This window comes from Pristis pectinata, chromosome 20 (genome assembly GCF_009764475.1).
Source record: "Pristis pectinata isolate sPriPec2 chromosome 20, sPriPec2.1.pri, whole genome shotgun sequence".
Taxonomy (NCBI): Eukaryota; Metazoa; Chordata; class Chondrichthyes; order Rhinopristiformes; family Pristidae; genus Pristis; species Pristis pectinata.
Genome location: NC_067424.1, coordinates 31,961,657 through 31,979,273, shown reverse-complemented (window position 1 = coordinate 31,979,273; position 17,617 = coordinate 31,961,657). Strand labels below are relative to the sequence as shown.

The window sequence follows — 17,617 nt, the reverse complement described above, 5'->3', positions numbered from 1 at the left end:
AAAAATGCTAGAAAAACTCAGCAGGTTCAGGTCAGTTGTGCAGGTCAGGTCTGCTGACCTGCTGAGTTTTCTCAGCATTTTCTGTTTTTATAGGAAGAGAGTTACCTGACTTTTCTCTATTCAAGAGAACTTACTGTCTTGGCTTTTATTGAGGGAAAGGAAAAAAAGTGCAGAAAATGGTGTACTGTGCTTCTTGAAAGCAACTTGAGTAATGGGGGAGCTGCATAAAGCAAGAGGAGCTGGTGAGGTCAGGAGCATTTGGCAGTTGCACACTACGTGTGTGGCAGTGAGGCAAGTGGACATGAACGGAGGAGGTGTTAACTGTGCTGGTGCCTTGCTGGTTTAAAGTGATATATCAGCAACAGTAACAGGAAGTAGTTAGCTGAAATGATTGCTCTTACAGCTAGCAAATGAACAGTTGAGCCACAAAGGCTTGGTACTGCGTCTGTCTTGTAATATGTTAGCTCTTCTCAGCAGCTGGATAAAAGGCAACATTTTCATTTATATAACCCCTCTCTCAAACCCAGAATGATACAGAGTGTTTAAGACAATAAACTACATTTGCACTTATTCTCAACTCCTTTTCAAATGGAGCCATTGGATCTTTTAAAATACAGCACTTTCCTCAATACTGCACTGGAGTATCATCCTGGATTTGTGCTCAAGTCTCTGGAGTGATAATTGAACCCATGACTTTCTGACTCAGGTGCAAGAGTACTACCAGAGTCACAGCTGCAAAAGGGTTTAATATCTCTGGGTTAGGGAAAGGCAAAGCATCTGCCAGCTCTCTTGCTCACATGATCCTACTGAGGGAATAGGGAACTGTTTGAAAGTGCTGTCCTTTGAAGACAAACATGTGAAGTTAGCAGTTCTGTCAGAATATCGGGCTGTTATAGATCCCTTGCTGCTGCTCAAATAAGAGGTGGCAAAACAGGTCATTCAGGCTGCTGGCCTCACTATTACCCACTGGTGCCATTAGCAGCAATTGTCGAATGAGTATCATACCATCAGTGAATATCACAAAGTAAACTTGCCAAGTTCACCAAGCTTGGCTGACAGGGACAGTCTCTCCACCATTTGTGACCAGACATATGGAAATGAAAAACTTGTTAGACACTGTTCCGAAATTATATTTTGTATATTTCACAAGCATCAATAGAGTGAATGATCAGTTAATCTATTTTCCGACAGCAGTGACTGAGCAAATATTATCAGCCATGACCCAGAGTAGGACAGAAGTATAACAAGGCATCAGCACTTAAGTTTGTTCTTTTGCTGATGATGTTTTTCCAAATAGAGAGTAACCCTAGCTTATCTATATGAATGGACATTTTGTACTCTGTGTATCTATGTTTGTGAATACACTATGATCCTGTTTGACAATGGAATTGTGTAATATGCCTGCTTTGTAACAAAGCAAAACACAAAAAGTACAGGAGGAACTCAGCAGGTCAGGCAGCATCCATGGAGGGAAATAAACAGTTGATGTTTCGGGCCGAGACCCTTCATCAGGACTGGATAGGAAGAGGGCAGAAGCCAGAATAAGAAGGTGGGGGGAGGGGGGAGGGGGAGGAGCACACGCAAGCAGGGGATAGGTGAGTTCAGGTGATAGGTGAGTCCAGGTGAGAGGGGGAAGGGAGCCATAGGAATAAGGGAAGAATATTCTGTGGCTCCCTTCCCCCACCTTGATGACCTGCTCATCTCATCACCTCCCCTCCCCCATCCTTTATTCCATGGTCCTCTGCCCTCTCCTACCGGATTCTTTCTTTTTCAGCCCTTGGCCTCTTCTACCCACCACCTCTCAGCTTATTACATTTCATCCCCCTCCCCCACTCACCTACCTGACCCCTCTCACCTGGACTTACCTATCACCTGAACTCACCTATCCCCTGCCTGTATGTGTTCCTCCCCCTTCCCCTCCCCACCCCCCACCTTCTTATTCTGGCTTCTGCCCTCTTCCTTTCCAGTCCTGATGAAGGGTCTCGACCTGAAATGTTGACTGTTTATTTCCCTCCATCGATGCTGCCTGACCTGCTGAGTTCCTCCAGCACTTTTTGTGTATTGCTCCAGATTCCAGCATCTGCAGAATTTTTTGTGTCTCCTTGTAACAGGGTAACACTCACTGGAATGCTCAGCCTATATTTTGATCTATGTACATTGTGGCTCACTGCAATATGGAAGATACTAAAGTGACATTAACTAATGCCTCAACATCACAGGATGGAAGTAAAATAATGTATTTTAAACAGAAACTTCAATGTTAAGGCTGAATTTTCCTAGTGGGACCCAGCAAATGCAGCAGCTATTTTCCCATTACACATTGCCCTCGTTTGAATTTTCAGCATCAGTATTACTTGCATACTCAAGGTGACCCACCACCATGAGTACCATCTGTCATTAAAATCTCTGCTGTTCGAGAGCAAAGAACCAGATGCTTCAGGGTTTACATCTGGCAAGAGCTTAAAAGGAAGCCCATGTGATTTCCAACATTTAATAACACAAAATACCTGGAAGGAGTGCAGCGTACAAACAACACCCCTTCTTTTACAGGACAAGATAATAATAGATTCTGCTGTAGGAAGGACCAAGGACTCCAGGGCAGATTTCTAATGAGATGACTGCAGTGCTATTGCTGTGACAGCCACATTAGGTGGGGTATCTCAACTCACTTTGCTTTCTATTAAGACATCCAAAGCACTCATCACCCAAACGATTTCTGTCCCATCACACTCTCTAACAGAGATTTAAAGCTGACTTGACTTTTCACTGAGGCAAAGTGTTTACTTAGTATCATTGCGGGGATTAGGCGCTTCCACTTTCCAATACAAATCTGTGCAGTTCTAGCGGACATTCTGCATTGGGTTTAAGGCTTTTCCCCCCTGCACATTCACTTAGACACAGAATTTAATCAAGAATGAATTTGATGAAGATATAAAAAACAAACTACTAAAATTGTTTTGTTTCTCAGACACTAAATAATCTTGCTTTCTATATGTGTTCAGATACAAACTATAATATTCTGAACAAAACTTATATTATTATATATTCCAGGGACAATGAATGAAGAGACTGATCTATAAGGCTAAATGGTGGATTCTATACAGTAAGTAAATAATCCAAAACTTAATAAAATGTTAAATTAAATGACAGTTTTTGTTCTTCGCAGAATCATAGGCTCAAAATAACACATCACACAGCAGGCCATTGAACTCTTGGGTCTGTGTCAGCACTTTTGTAAAACAATCACTGTATCTTGGTACACATGACCATAAGCCAATACCAATACCAATCCAATTGTTCCCACTGTTTCCCCAAGGCCTTGCAAAATTTTCTTCTATATATATCAAACTATCTCTCCCTTGAATATGAACATGTAGCATCAGAAAATTGTAAATGCATTCTATTTTCTGTAAGCACAAATTTGCAAGTTAAACACAGTATCAAACTTAAAAAAATATGTATAATTAGGCCTGGACAGGAGGCAAGTTAGAAGATTTGGCAGAATACAAAAGAACAACAAAGAAATGACTAGAAGACTAAGAAGGTTGGAAAAGCTAGAGTCCAAGACAAAGCTAACCAGAAACACAAAAACATATAGTAAGAGATTCTATAGGTATTTAAAAAAGAAAGGGAGCATTGGTTCTATACAACATGAGTCTGGGAAATTAATAATGGAAAATAAGGAGAGGGCAGATAAATGAAACAAATATTTTGCACCTGTCTTCATTTTACAATGTACAAGTAACACCCAGGAATTGGAAGGGGTGAAAAACTCAGGAGAATAACACTCACAAGGGAAGTGATAGTGAGCAAATTGTTGAAACTACGGATTGATAAATTGAGGTTATAATCTGTTCAACCAAAATGTTATTGAATTGTTGAGTAGGTTTCAGGGGCCCAAGTAACTTCAAATTTGTATACTTTTATATAAATACAGTTAGGAAAACAGTCAACATTTGGGAAGTCTCAAAATGAGTCCTGATTTCCTGGCCTCCCAAAATTCCTCCACACAAATGGACAAACTAGGCATGTACAGGCTGAACTCTCAGAGGATAGACACAAAAGCCAACCACCTACAAACCATTGGAATGTTCTTAAAGCAATAAGCCTGTTCACTAATGCCTTTCAGGGAAGGACATCTCCAGTCCTTATCTGGTTCTACCTAATATGTGACTCCAGACTCACTATTGGCGGGTCTCAGAAGGAGCACTGGTACCTGACATTATAGCACAGAAGGAATTCATTCAGCTCACTGGGTCCATGCCAGCTCCTATCAGTCCCGATCTGTTGCAATTTGTTTTCTCTCACATGTCGAACAACTCCCATTTGGTTCATTTGCTACCTACCTTCACTAGGGGTACTTTAAGGAAGCCAATTAATCTACCAGCCCATCTTTGGGATGTGGGATGAAACTGGAGTGTCTGGATGAAACCCACATGGTCCATGGGGAGGAAGTGCAAAGTCATGGGGTCAGGACTGAAGCTAAATCTCTGCAGCTGTGAGATAGCAGCACTCACAAATGAGCCATTGTGCTGTGCTGGCAAAAGATTTGCTTCATGATATTGTAAAAAAATTAAATCTGGAATCTCACTTCTTGTTAAACCATTGAGGAAATTTAAAATTGGAACATGAAATGACGTGAGCAAACATTAGTGCAGACTTCCAAGAGGAGCAGAAGCAGACATCCTGTGACTGTTTAAGATACAGTTGGGTGCTGGACTTGGGTGGCAGATGCAATTTATTTTTGGTATTAATGAACAGGGCTGAACGGGCTTCCTCATCTATGGCTAGTTTATTTGTGATCCTGTGAAGCAATGGCATCTCCTGGTGGTGAGCAACCACAATGTTACACATCAGGCTTCTCAGCAACACTGATGTTCAGGTTTTCAAGACAAAAGGAGACCATAGCAAGTCATATAAATGCACAAATATTAGCAATTTTTTCCTGCATCCTCTTTAGTCCTTTAGAGTGAGACCTGGTCCATATTTTTGCAGAACGTCACTACCATTCAGAAGAATGATAAGTCATGTCAGTTGGTGGTGCGATAGTAGGGAGGGGGTTTGTGGTTTTTGGTGACAAGATAGTTACATGAACCGTTACGAACTGGTCTATATTTAATTTCATGTCAGCTTTTCTTTCACAAAGTGCTCACATCTCATCTTTCAGTATTCACATCCGATATTTCTCTTTTAGTTGTCAATCCTGCAGGACACAACAAGTACTCAGCAGGAACTGGATCAAAATCAATGTAAAGCTCTGGATTGCAGACCCGAAGAGTGGCTTTCATTCATGACTATGAGATTCACCTGTTCTGACATTAATAGTGCAATTCTGGTGAATATCTTCATTAGAATGTTATCCCAGCTTCTTTAGGTTGGGTGGGACTTAAGTTGAAAAGAACATAAATTGGTAACAAATGTTGCTGTGGGAAATATGGCGGGAGTGGCGTTGGGGAGACTTGAAGCATTAACTTCCTGTACGTATGAGTGTAAAGACATTTGTCAACATCACTGCATCAAAATCCTGGAACTTCTTACTTAACTATATTAATGAGTACTTCACATGGACTGTAAAGGTTCAAGAAGAATGTTCACAAGCACTTTCTTAAGGACAACAAAGGACAAGCTAATAGTGCTGGGAGATTAGGTTTCAAAAATAAATAAATAAAAAGGCCCAAAAACAGTAATTTGAAGCCCCATTATTTTGGGATAACATATGCTTTATTACATGTGAGGAAAAGTGTGCCTGATTTGTTTGAAAGGCTCAAACTGATTTTGTATTCCAAAGACATAAACATTTCATCCAGTATGAGGTAAATGCATCATAAATTTGCTAGCCATTTCACTTTCATTCCTTCAAAAATTAACAAACAAATATGGAAAGGAGTTTTAGAGGAGTCCCTAGAATGTTTTGCACTTACTTTATGGTTCTTTGATATATATTAGAGAAACTCGCACCAACTCAGAGCTGATATGTGTCCTTCAACGAAAATGGTAAAACGATAGGAGCAATCTGGAATTCTGGAAGTCTCTCAACCAAAAAAATCATAGTTAGGACAATGAAATGGCAAAAAGAGACTGCGAGATTTCTGTCACTTATGGATATTACAAGGTATGAAATAAAGACAGAGGTTGATACAAATCATCTGAAATCTAAATGAATGGACAACAGGCTTCAGAAGCTGAACTGTCCCGTTTTCTCCCTGTTCTTAAGTTATCCCTTGCCAACAATTATTAAGACATCTTTATTAGTCACATGTTATTGAAACACACAATGAAATGCATCTTTTTGCATAGTATTCTGGGGGGGGCAGCCTGCAAGTGTCGCCACGCTTCCGGCGCCAACATAGCACGCCCACAACTTCCTAACCTGTACGTCTTTGGAATGTGGGAGGAAACTGGAGCACCCGGAGGAAACCCACGCAGTCACAGGGAGAATGTACAAACTCCTTACAGACAGTGGCCGGAATCGAACCTGGGTCGCTGGCGCTGTAAAGCGTTATGCTAACCGCTACACTACTACATTTGGGCCATTGAAATGCAGTTTGAAGGATGGCAAATGTTGCTAGTTTCAGATTTCCAGCATCTGCAGTTGAATCTACAGTTTATTGCTAATTTCAGAAATGCTTTGAGGATGCCCTGGAAAGCCACCTAACCAGAAGGGTTTATAAGCACGGGCCACTAGGCTCTACTACACATATTTTTAAAAGTTACATGAACTTGGGTGCATTCAAGAGCACTTAGGTGGGATGCATTGAGTGCAGCTACTTTGAGGGCAGCACTGTGGCACAGCTAGTAGACCTGCTGACTCACAGCACCAGCAACCAGGATTCAAACCTGACCTCCGGGTGCTGCGTGTCTAGAGGTTGCATGTTCTCCCTGTGACCACGTGGGTTTCCTCTGGGGTCTGGGTGCTTCTTTTTCCTTCTACGTCCCATAGATGTGCAGGTTGGTAGGTTAATTGGTCGATGTAAATTGCCCGTCGTGTGTAGTTGAGTGGTAGAATCTGGGTGGAGTTGATGGGAATGTTGAGAGAATAAAATGTAAATAGGTGCTTGATGGTCAGCATGGACTTGGCGGGCTGAAGAGCCGATTTCTTTGCTGTTTAACCATGAAAACCGAGGATTATATTTCCTCATTATCTTGATTCAATCAGGAAATTCAAAATTTGTCCCCAAAATTAAACATATGTCTCTGACCAGCTGACCCCTCAACCTCGTCAGAGACTCTTGCTTGACAGCCAGTTCCTTTTTTGTGGGTACCCTGGACACTGATAATGTTAAAAGTGCAATTGATATTATTCTGAGCAACATTTCTCAATTTTTGTATTTATTTCAGGCTGGTTCAAAGATTTTTCTTTGAACTGCAGCAGACAGAATGATGAAACCTTTCTTTACTTTTGTTTTTTACATTCCTCGGAACATTATATTATGAGCTATATGATTTACATAGCTTAGAGTTCATTACTTTTCATGGAGAAGTGTAGAAAGACAGAAGAACATTCTAAATGCCTTTTTGCTGACATCTGTGATGCATTACAGACATCTTGGAATATATAAATAATAATGCAGAAAATGAAATTGAGAGTTTGTTAGCCTTCTATAAAGCAAAACAATCATAAAGTTTCCATGTGGCTTCTTTCATAACATTTTGGTTTTTGAATTTACTGCAAATATTTGTAAGATCTTTATATAAAGGTACCTTGACCACATTTCTACTGTAGTTATCCAGATGGTTGGGGTCACCAAATTTATTTTCCCAGAGGTAGTATAGCGTTCTCAAGCATGGCCCCACCATTGTCCAGAATTCATGAAAAATATCCCCATCAGCTGAGGAGAGCCATCAGTCAAGGAGTCATATGGCTGTGAATCATGCCCTCCGGCCAACCACATCACTATCAAGCACCCACTTACACCAATCCTACACTAATCCCATTATTCTTCCTATCTTCCCATGAGCTCACCCTGGATTTTATCACTCAGCTACACATTTGGGCCAATTTACAGAGGCTAATTAACCTACCAACCCATACATCTTTGGAAGTGGGAAGAAACAAGAAATCTCAGAGGAAACCCATGTGTTCAGAGGGAGAACAGAACATGCAAATACCAGACAGACAGCTCCGGAGATCAGTACTGAACCCGGGTCACTGGAGCTCCGAGGCAGCGGCTCCACTGGCTGCGCCACTGTGCCGCCATCTGTTGGTGAATTGTTGGTGTGAAAGGTGATTTCTGGAATGGAAAATATACATCTTCAGTCATATGCACTTTCTGGAGAGATGGGTTGTTGTTCCAGGTGTTTCTGAACTGAGCTTACGAAGTACTTTCTTCTCTATGCTTCCATAAAGTTCAAATGCCCATGTTTTCAATATTTTCTCTGTTCCCCTGAATTTGGCTTAGAAAATGTAGTGACTCCAATTTAATGAAGTTCAACATCCTCGCAGCAACCTGTGGTCAAAACAGCAGTAGCATATCCAAGTAAATCTGTAGGTTAATGACCTTATTAAAAAAAACAATTGCATATGTTGAAAATCTGAAATAAAACCAGAAAATGCTGAAGGCACTCAGCAGTTCAGGCAGTATCTGTGGAAAGAAAAACAGTCAACGTTTCTGGTTGAAGACTGTTCGTCAGAACTGGGAAAGTGGGTAGATTATCGGTTCGAGCACAAAAATCTCGGCTTGCACTCCACCCTATCACACAGGGAGTGTTGAACTGCTGAAGAGTTTGTTTTTGGCTTTTTCCTGCCTGTTCCCTCAAATGGAACAAAATAATCTCACACCAATTTTAAGATCAAGTATCACTAGTATCCTGTCCTGCCCAATATTTATCACATAAGGAAAATAACTTGGTCATCATGACAATGTTGTATGTAGTCACATCTTTGGGAAATGGGAGGAAAATGAAATACTCTGAGGAAACCCAAATGTTCAGAAGGAGAACGTGCAAATTCCACACAGACAGCAATGGAGGTCAGGATTGAATCCGGGTCTGTGAGGCAGCAGCACTACAAGCTGCACCATTGTGCTACCATCTATTGGTGAATTGTTGGCATGGAAAGTGTTTTTTGGCATGAAAAATCTACGTCTCCTGTCCACATGCAGAGATGGGCAGTTGTCCCTCTGACCATTCCTGCCCAATATTTATCCCATAAGTAATCTACCTTGTTGTGACCTTTTTAGGAGTTTGTACATTCTCCCCGTGTGTCTGCGTAGGTTTCCTCCGGGTGCTCCGGTTTCCTCCCACATTCCAAAGATGTACAGGTTAGGAAGTTGTGGGCATGCTATGTTGGCGCCAGAAACGTGGCAACACTCGCGGGCTGCCACCAGAACACTCTACGCAAAAGATGCATTTCACTGTGTACTTTAATGTACATGTGACTAATAAAGATATCTTTATAAAAAATTTTTATTTACAGCGTGGTAACAGGCCCTTCTGGCCCAACGAGTCCATGTCGCCCATTTTAAACCCAAATTAACCTACCCGTATGTCTTTGCAATGTGTGAGGAAACCGGAGCACCCGGAGGAAACCCACGCAGACATGGGAGAACGTACAAAATCTTATCTTATATCCTTTTTAGTCACATGTACAGTGAAACACACAGTGAAATACATCTTTTGCAATAGAGTATTCTGCACCTTATTGTAGCTGTGACACTTTACTCTGTAGTGTTATTGTTTTACCTCTACTACATCAATGCACCCTGTATTAACTCAATGTAACCGCACTGTGTAATGAATTGACCTGTACAATCGGTATGCAAGACAAGTTTTTCACTGTACCTCGGTACAAGTGACAATAATAAAACCAATACCATAAGTAAAATAAAATGATCCTCAAAGTCAAATTTATTATCATATGTACGCACAGGCGCAATGAAGAACTTATTGCACACCATCACGATGTTGTATGCGGTAAGAAGCTGGCCACAAACTATTTGCAGCACTGCCCATGCCCAACACTGTGCACTTATTGTAGATCACCTTGCAATGACTGGATTTCGAGGGGAAATGCAGGGCTTCCCTGTCAATTACCTCCAGCGGACGTGTGAACCGGCGGATACATTGTGCATCATTTGGACTGAACGCAGTGAAACAAAGTGGCCCGGCGCCAATATTTTTTTCAATGAAACAGCCCCGGACCCACCCACGTGATTCGAATCCCCCGCGTGACCGCCATTTGCAACCCAGAAGGAGCGTCGAACCGTCGAGCCCGGGCAGCCAATAGCAGCCGACCTCGGCTTCCCGTGGCGTCGGCCGCCTCCTCCCTCCCCCCCGGCGGCAGCGTGCTTCCCGGCAGCCAATCGGCAGCCGGTTTAGATGAGGCGGCGCGGCGGCGGGGCGGCCGGCCAATAGGCGCCGCTGTTTCACGCGGCCGTGGGTTTCGGCCAGCCCGAGTGGGGTTTGAATGTGAGCGTGCGCTGTCCGAGGGAGGGAGAGAGGAAGGGAAAAGATGGCGGAAAACAAAGGTGGAACTAATATCGAGGCAAACGGCGTCGGTGAGGAGAAGAGCGGCCTGCCCGACAAAGAGGGGGAGAGCCGGGAGAAGCCGGAGCTGGAGGCGGGCGCGATGCTGGGGGCCGTGGTGACAGTAACGACATCGACGCCGACAGCAGCAGTGACGACAACGACGACGACGACACCATCGCCAACGGCCGCCGTCTTCGAAGTGCCGGGGCCGGCAGCCAGTCCGGTTCTGAGTCCGGGGGCGTGCCCCAGCTCGGCGCCGGTCCAGGCACCGATCCCTGCTGCATCCGCATCCGCAGCCGCTCCCCCTCCAGGTCCGAGTCCGGGTCCGGGACCGAGTCCGGGTTCCGGACCGAGTCCGGCGCCGGGACCCAGTCCGGGAGTGGGCCCTGAAAAGGCGGCGACGGCGGCCTCCGTGGAGGTGAACCTGAACCTATTGGACGAGTGCGCCGTGTGCCGGGATACTCTGCAGGGGAAGGAGCCCAAGCTGCTCCCGTGCCTTCACTCCTTCTGCAAACGCTGTTTGCCGGAACCCGAGCGGCAGCTGAGTATCCCCATTCCCGCCGGGGGCAACAATACTGCAGGAAATAACGGGGAATCGCCAGCTATTCAGCAGGGTAAGTACCACTCAGCAGACTAACTGCGGGGGATCCACCCGCACACTGCGGACTTCAGTTACAACTTTTTTGGAAGAACGTCTGCCCCTATTGACATAACCATATCATCGTCGGATTGTCTGAAGTTTTTAGAGCTTGATCTCACTATGTGTAGCAAATATCGAGAAGTCTCCACAATTGAGCTGTTGAACGCTTTATAGGCAAACGAATTCGCATGGAATAGCAAGGGGTGCATCGAAAACCAAATGTCCACCAGAGTTGCGTGAAATTAAAAGATTTTCGGATCAGACAACCCTGAATTATTCTTAATGCCTTTACCCTATTGTGTGATGTTTCATATTGATTGTTGGAATAGATTTTTTAGTCCTTTAAGAAATCGGGAGTTAACCTTAAGGGTTTTTAAGGGGGAGACTGGGAATCAGCATTAAATAAAACAACTTTTGAATCACATTTTTGGCACTTTGTTCAAGTTTGCCGTGCGTTTGAAATAATTTGGGGCTTTTGGCTTCCCCTTTGTACTGAACAAATGGAGAGTGTTGCTTGAAACAATATTTGGATTAATCATTATTGATCAAATTTTATTTGTTCGTATTTAAAATTCGTGCAATATTGCCATGTTTTGAAGTGATGGAACATTATATAGGCCAGAATTATCACGATGAAGTTGAAAGACCTGAAGCAGGAGTAAACAAACATATCTTAAACATGGTTGTGTCAAGTTTGTGAAGGAACTGTTTAATAATCTTTTGCAAGTACTGAGACAATCTTAGAAAATAAGTCTGCAGATTTTTAAAATTTACTGTATCACATTTTCAATTACAATATACCTGTGCTAATCTGATGTTATTTGGCTCCTCAGTCTTTCCATTGAGATTGGAAATCGAGAACCAAGGTTCATTCATGATTAGCCATCAACAAGGGAAAGCATGTTTACCTTTCTGCTCATGCCCCCAAGACAAAATACCATGTGAAGTTTTTCCAAAAATGAGTTTTAATAGGTGCATATGTTACTAGGTGAATTAACATGTAAAAAAACAATGTAGTTTTGAGAAGCCTACAGACAGTGTGTACTGAGTGATGGAAGGCAGCTGGAAACATTGGTTAGAGCTTGATGATTGGAAAGGCAACATAATTGGCTACTTACTTATGACATCCTTTATGCACTCTTATCATGATGAAGCCAAGTGAATTTATGAATTTACTGCTGAGTCGCAATGTAATGGATGGTTCACTACTCTCTTCTCCCAACCCGCCTCACCCCAAAATAAATCACGTAACATTCATTTGACACAATATTTTCTCAATAACATTTCTGCACAAAAGTATGGTAAAGTAAATATGATGAGAATTTGTTATAGAAGTGAGTTGGGAATGACATATTTCCAGGATTGTAAAGGCCACAATACCTGAGTGTGATTATGGTGTAGGAAATTGTAAATGGCAAACTTTAATTGTTAGCTAAGCATTAAATTTCTAATAACTGATTTTCTGGGAATTTTGGAATTGAGAGGAATAAAAAGCTGTGGAGGGGGGATAAAGTTATTTGTGATTAGTTTCTGACTTAATGTACGCCGCAAAATAGTCACTTCGGGGTTGCTTAAATGGATTTGGGTCTATTTTGCGCAACTTAATCAAGTTCTGCACACTTTTGTAATTTATCTATCAAACAAAAGGGGAAGGAGATCAAATCCAAGTGCTATGCTCAACAATATTCATACTAATAAACTGCATTTGGGCCTTGTTATAGGAAGTTGTTACTGAAACTCTTGTCAGCATGCAAGTCGTTATTTGCATGTTGTATTTTCAGTTCTTTAAGATCATAGGCTAAATGTCACCTACTGGTATTGAGGCAGAGGATGCTAGGGGAATTGAGTCGAGGTAGTGGGGTAAGAGTGGAAAGGAAGGTGATGAATTACGACCTTTGTTGTCTTTTCCAAATATTTGCATTGTGATACAAATTTGTTTAAATGAAAATGGGAAATTCATGCACAATATTTCATTATGGTTTTTCTAAATCTGGAATATTTTCAATGTACTCTGATACAGGAAATGGCTGTATGCACACATCCCAATGCCAATGTGCATGCAGGTCCCTTTTGCTCTCATGGAGGCTACAGATTTAGTAAGAATGTTCCCAAGTATGCAGAAATATATTTATAGGAAATGGCTATAGAAGATTCATTTAATATATCTATCCTTTCACAGTGGTGCAAGTAAGAATGATTTATTCTATTAAGGCAGATGATGTAACTGTTTTGAGTAAAGATCTGACAGAATTGTTTATTCATGGAAAAATAAATGAGCGTAGATTTATTGGATTGCATATTTCTGTGTAAATGTTGGCAGATTTTTATTGAATTGAACATAATGGCGATTTTGGCAAAATATAATGATCCTTTGGAAGGAAAATCTATGTCTTTGAAAAATATTCACTTGGTAGTTTGTAACCAGTTTAACTTTGTTTTACAACAAAGATTGTTGTGTAGGAAATCTGACTTAAAAGTAGGAACATTAAGTCAGTAACTGAAGAGAATAGACAAGTTTACTTTTGAAATACAAATATTTCTGTAGTATTGGTAGTTGCCATCTTATTTAGAAAGATATAATTGTGGTGTGAGTTCCATTGATAGGATTTACCTTTAAATTGGTATTGGTTTATTATTGTCACTTGTGCTGAGGTGCAGTGGAAAAACTTGTCTTGCATACTGTTTGTACAGATCAATTCATTACACAGTGCATTGAGGTAATACAGGATAAAAACAATAAAAGAGTACAGAGTAAAGTGTCACAGCTACAGGGAAGTGCATTACAGGCATTGGCAATTGGTGGGAGATGCTAATATCAATCTTGTTTTGGTACTATTTGAGGTTTTCAATTTTGTGAAGCAAATGTACTGAAAACCTTAGTACTTTAAAAGGTTTTCAGTACATTTGCTTCACAAAATTTTAATTTGTGGATTCACTATTTGTAGCAATGGACATAAAGTCTGAATGTGTAATTTAAAAAAAAATGTATTTGGGTAACTTTAACAGCTCACTGAAGACAAAATAGACTGCAGATCCTGGAATCTGGAGTAAAAAAAGACAAGCTGCTGGAGGAACTCAGCAGGTAAGGTGGGATCTCTGGAGACAAAATGATAGTTAACATTTCAGGTTGAGACCCTGCATCAGGATTGAGAATGTAAAGGGGAGAGAGTCAGTTAAAAGAAGTGAAGGGGAGGGGTGAAGCAGGGGCTGGCAAGCGAAAGGTGGATCCAGGTGAGAAGGGGTTGATGGCTAAATAGACCTAGGTGGGGAAGGGTGGAGACCGCAACAGAAGATGATAGGTGGAGGCAACAGAAGGCTGTAGATAATGGAATCTGATAAGAAAAGATGATAGGATAGTGGGCCGATGTGAACAGTTGGGAGAGGATAGGGGATCTTGTGGGTTGAGTGTGTAGGTGAAAGGCAGATGGAGCCACATGGGGGAGGGGAGAGGAAGAAACTGAGTAATGGGGGGGGGGGGGGAGTTGGAAAGGAGGAGGACCTGGATAGATCAGAAGGGGAAAGTCAGGAATAGAGGGGATGTGGGTTACCTGAAATTATTCAGTGTTCATGCCATTCATTTCTAATTTCTGGTAATACCGCATTCCCTCTGCTCTTTCCTCTCTTGATCCACCCAGGTCCTCTCTTGCCCCTTTCTTTTCTTCTCCTCCTCCTCCTCCCCCATCTGGTTCCATCTGTCGATCACCCATACACTCAACCCACAGGATTCCTTATCTCCTTTCTTATCTGGTCCCACTCATTGCCTCTCTTGACAGATTCCATTGTCTGCAGCCCTCTGTTATCTCCACTTAACACCTCCCAGCTTCTGTCATTATCTACCCCCCTACTTTCCCCCACCTGATTCCACCTGCTTCTCAACCCTGCCTCACCTGGATCCATTGCCAGCAATTTCCTCGCCCCCCCCCCCCCCCCCCCCCCCCACCTCTCTAAAGAGGTGATCTCCCCTTTACACACTGTTCCTGATGCAGGGTCTCGACCTGAAATATTGACCATCCCTTTGCCTCCACAATTGCTGCTGTCTGTCACACTGTTCCTCCAGCAGCTTGTTTTTAACGGTTCGCTATACACTGAATATATAGTAGTGTGTGCAATGATCATCGAGGCAAAGCAGCTCACAAAATGTAAATAATTCATCATTATGTTATTAAGCTGCAGCTTGAGGGGGTGATGTTGAATGCTTTCATGGTGCACAAAGTAAATATACCCTGTAATAGTATGAGCAATAATTTGGTAAAATACTTCAAACTATATTAAAGCTATTTTTAAATACTGTTCTGCTTTTGGATAAGAAAGGCAATGAGCTTTAAAGGTAAATTTAATGTAAGAAGATTGATTATAAAATAGTTAAGAAAATAGCATTAATCTTTACTGCAGTAGATGTAATTCTTATCAACAGTAATATTAATGATTCAGTAGACACTAACAAAAGCCATACAGCTTGTGCTCTACTTCCAATGATACCAGGAAGATTGAATGCCTTTCACAGAAATAGCAAGCTACTTATGATGTACGAACTGTGGTTATCGGTTTCTGTATTTTGTAAGACAGTGAAGGTTGTATTACAAACAAAATATGACTAGGCATTATCAGATGCATTGCTTTGAATTTTACTGTGAAATATTGGTGTCCTGCCGAGCATCTCTAGTACTTTACAAATGTGGCATAAGTTTTAGGCCTCCTGCATGGTGTTATGCTGGAAAATGCGTTTTCAGATTAACCTTGTGCGGGTTCTGTAAGTGTTTTAATTTCTATGGTGATAGTTGGTCTGCAAAGAGGAAGAATACAAAGGTGAGTTGTAATTGTGATTTGTCTGATTGTGACTTTTTTAAAAATTAAGAATGCACAATGATTTGGAAGTTTTTTTTAAATTAAAACCCTGACTCTTTTATAGCCATTAAAACTGGTTGCTGGGTTTTGCTGGCTGTTAAATGTTTCATGATGAGTTCTGTGGGAGGAGCTTGTTCTGTCCATTCCCTGTCACCCCCTGCTATTGCACGACTCTGGAGGGGCTTCAAACAAGCAAGATGGGGCTTCTAGTAATTGTAGGAAAGTGGGTGATTGCAGACCAATGGCATGAAATCTGGGCCATTATCAGATCTTTACAGTGGTATTTCATCTAGCACCACCACAATGAACTTTACAGCTTGGGTTGTGCACACAAGGCTTTGGAAACGAGGTGCTGTTACCACTTGCTCCCACTCTTGATGAGACACTGGAGGAATCTGTCTGTTAGAACTTGAAGGGTGGGGAGGTGGTTTGAGGCCGGTGGGAGGAGAATGAATGTTGGCCATATTTGGAGTTCATTTTCTTAAGTGAAATTTTTCCTGTATAAAATGTAGAATTCATTAAATGTGATAACTGGTCATTCTGTGTTATGTCATTCAAAGATCCTGCTTCACAACAAGGGTCCCTAAAGTTATGAACCATTCTGGCGTTGAGAAGATGGGTTTGTGCTCAGTTTAAGAATGCATCAAAAATTTCTATGATGTATCTGCCTTGTTCTTCATGTATGTTGAATATTGTCCGGGTTTGTAATCACCACAATATAGATGGAAAAGTGATCACTAGCTTTGTAACAATGAATTGTTACAGTAAAATTGCAATTATCCACTATCCAGATATTCAGAAATCCCAATGGTTTTGCACCACAATGTTTGCCAAAGCTGCCTTCCTGGTTCCTGTGAACTCTAAGCTTGTTTGCTGGAAAATTTATTATAGTACTGTGTGACATCTTGGTGAATTAAAAGTGTATGTTGGGGTGTAAATGACATCCAGAAAATCTGTCAGTTTAGCATGCTTGGGATTTAGGTGCTGAATTATGAGAGTACTGCTGTATTGAACAAATTTTGGGTGGTTTTATGCATTTATAAATATTTTCCTAATGCTTAAAGCATGTCTTCGAACTTTGTCCTAAAACACACCAATTAAAAGATGGACTATATAGTTGTATTGAAATTAATTAGCAAGCTCCATTTAAAAAAAAAATTGAGGTGTTATTTCAAAATTAAACTTAATTTGCTTGCAGAATTTCATTTCGGGGGGGTTTGCCCATAGGAAAGTACAGACAAGAACTGAAGGAATATGGTCACTATTCATTGAAATCCATGCTGTATGTGGTTGCCTGTTTTGCTCTGACTTGCAGTCTTTGTTTATGGTAGTTAACTAATTTTCATTAAGTGTTTTGCAGTTCAGACCTACATCTGTATATTTTATTAAAATTGGAGTATTGGTTTCTACCACCAGGTTGCCTTCCTAACATTAGTGATTGAAGTTTCTTGATCCTAGTCTACGACTAGATATGGTTGAATGAATAGTGCAGCTTGTACCTTGAAAATTAGAAATTTGCTCCCTGTAAGGTTTGTCATTTAGCTGTCCCACAACAATCATGCAGTGCACATTTTAAATTATGCAGCAGTTTTTGGACTGAAGTGGATGGAGAAGATGAAGTGAAATTTAGCCAAGACTCCTGATTGCTTATCCAATAACCAGAGT

General features: G+C 41.5%; 1 protein-coding gene across 4 annotated transcripts in view; it reads left to right on the top strand.

The window, feature by feature from the left end:
* The first annotated feature begins 10,395 nt into the window (after positions 1-10,395).
* Positions 10,396-17,617, top strand: part of trim33 (tripartite motif containing 33) — a 138,582-nt gene continuing 131,360 nt past the window's right edge. For all 4 annotated transcript variants that reach the window (XM_052034721.1, XM_052034720.1, XM_052034719.1 and 1 more), the window contains exon 1: positions 10,396-11,081. In XM_052034721.1, the coding sequence (XP_051890681.1) occupies positions 10,451-11,081 (631 nt within the window). In that variant the 5' untranslated portion in view covers positions 10,396-10,450. The remainder of the gene's footprint in view (positions 11,082-17,617) is intronic.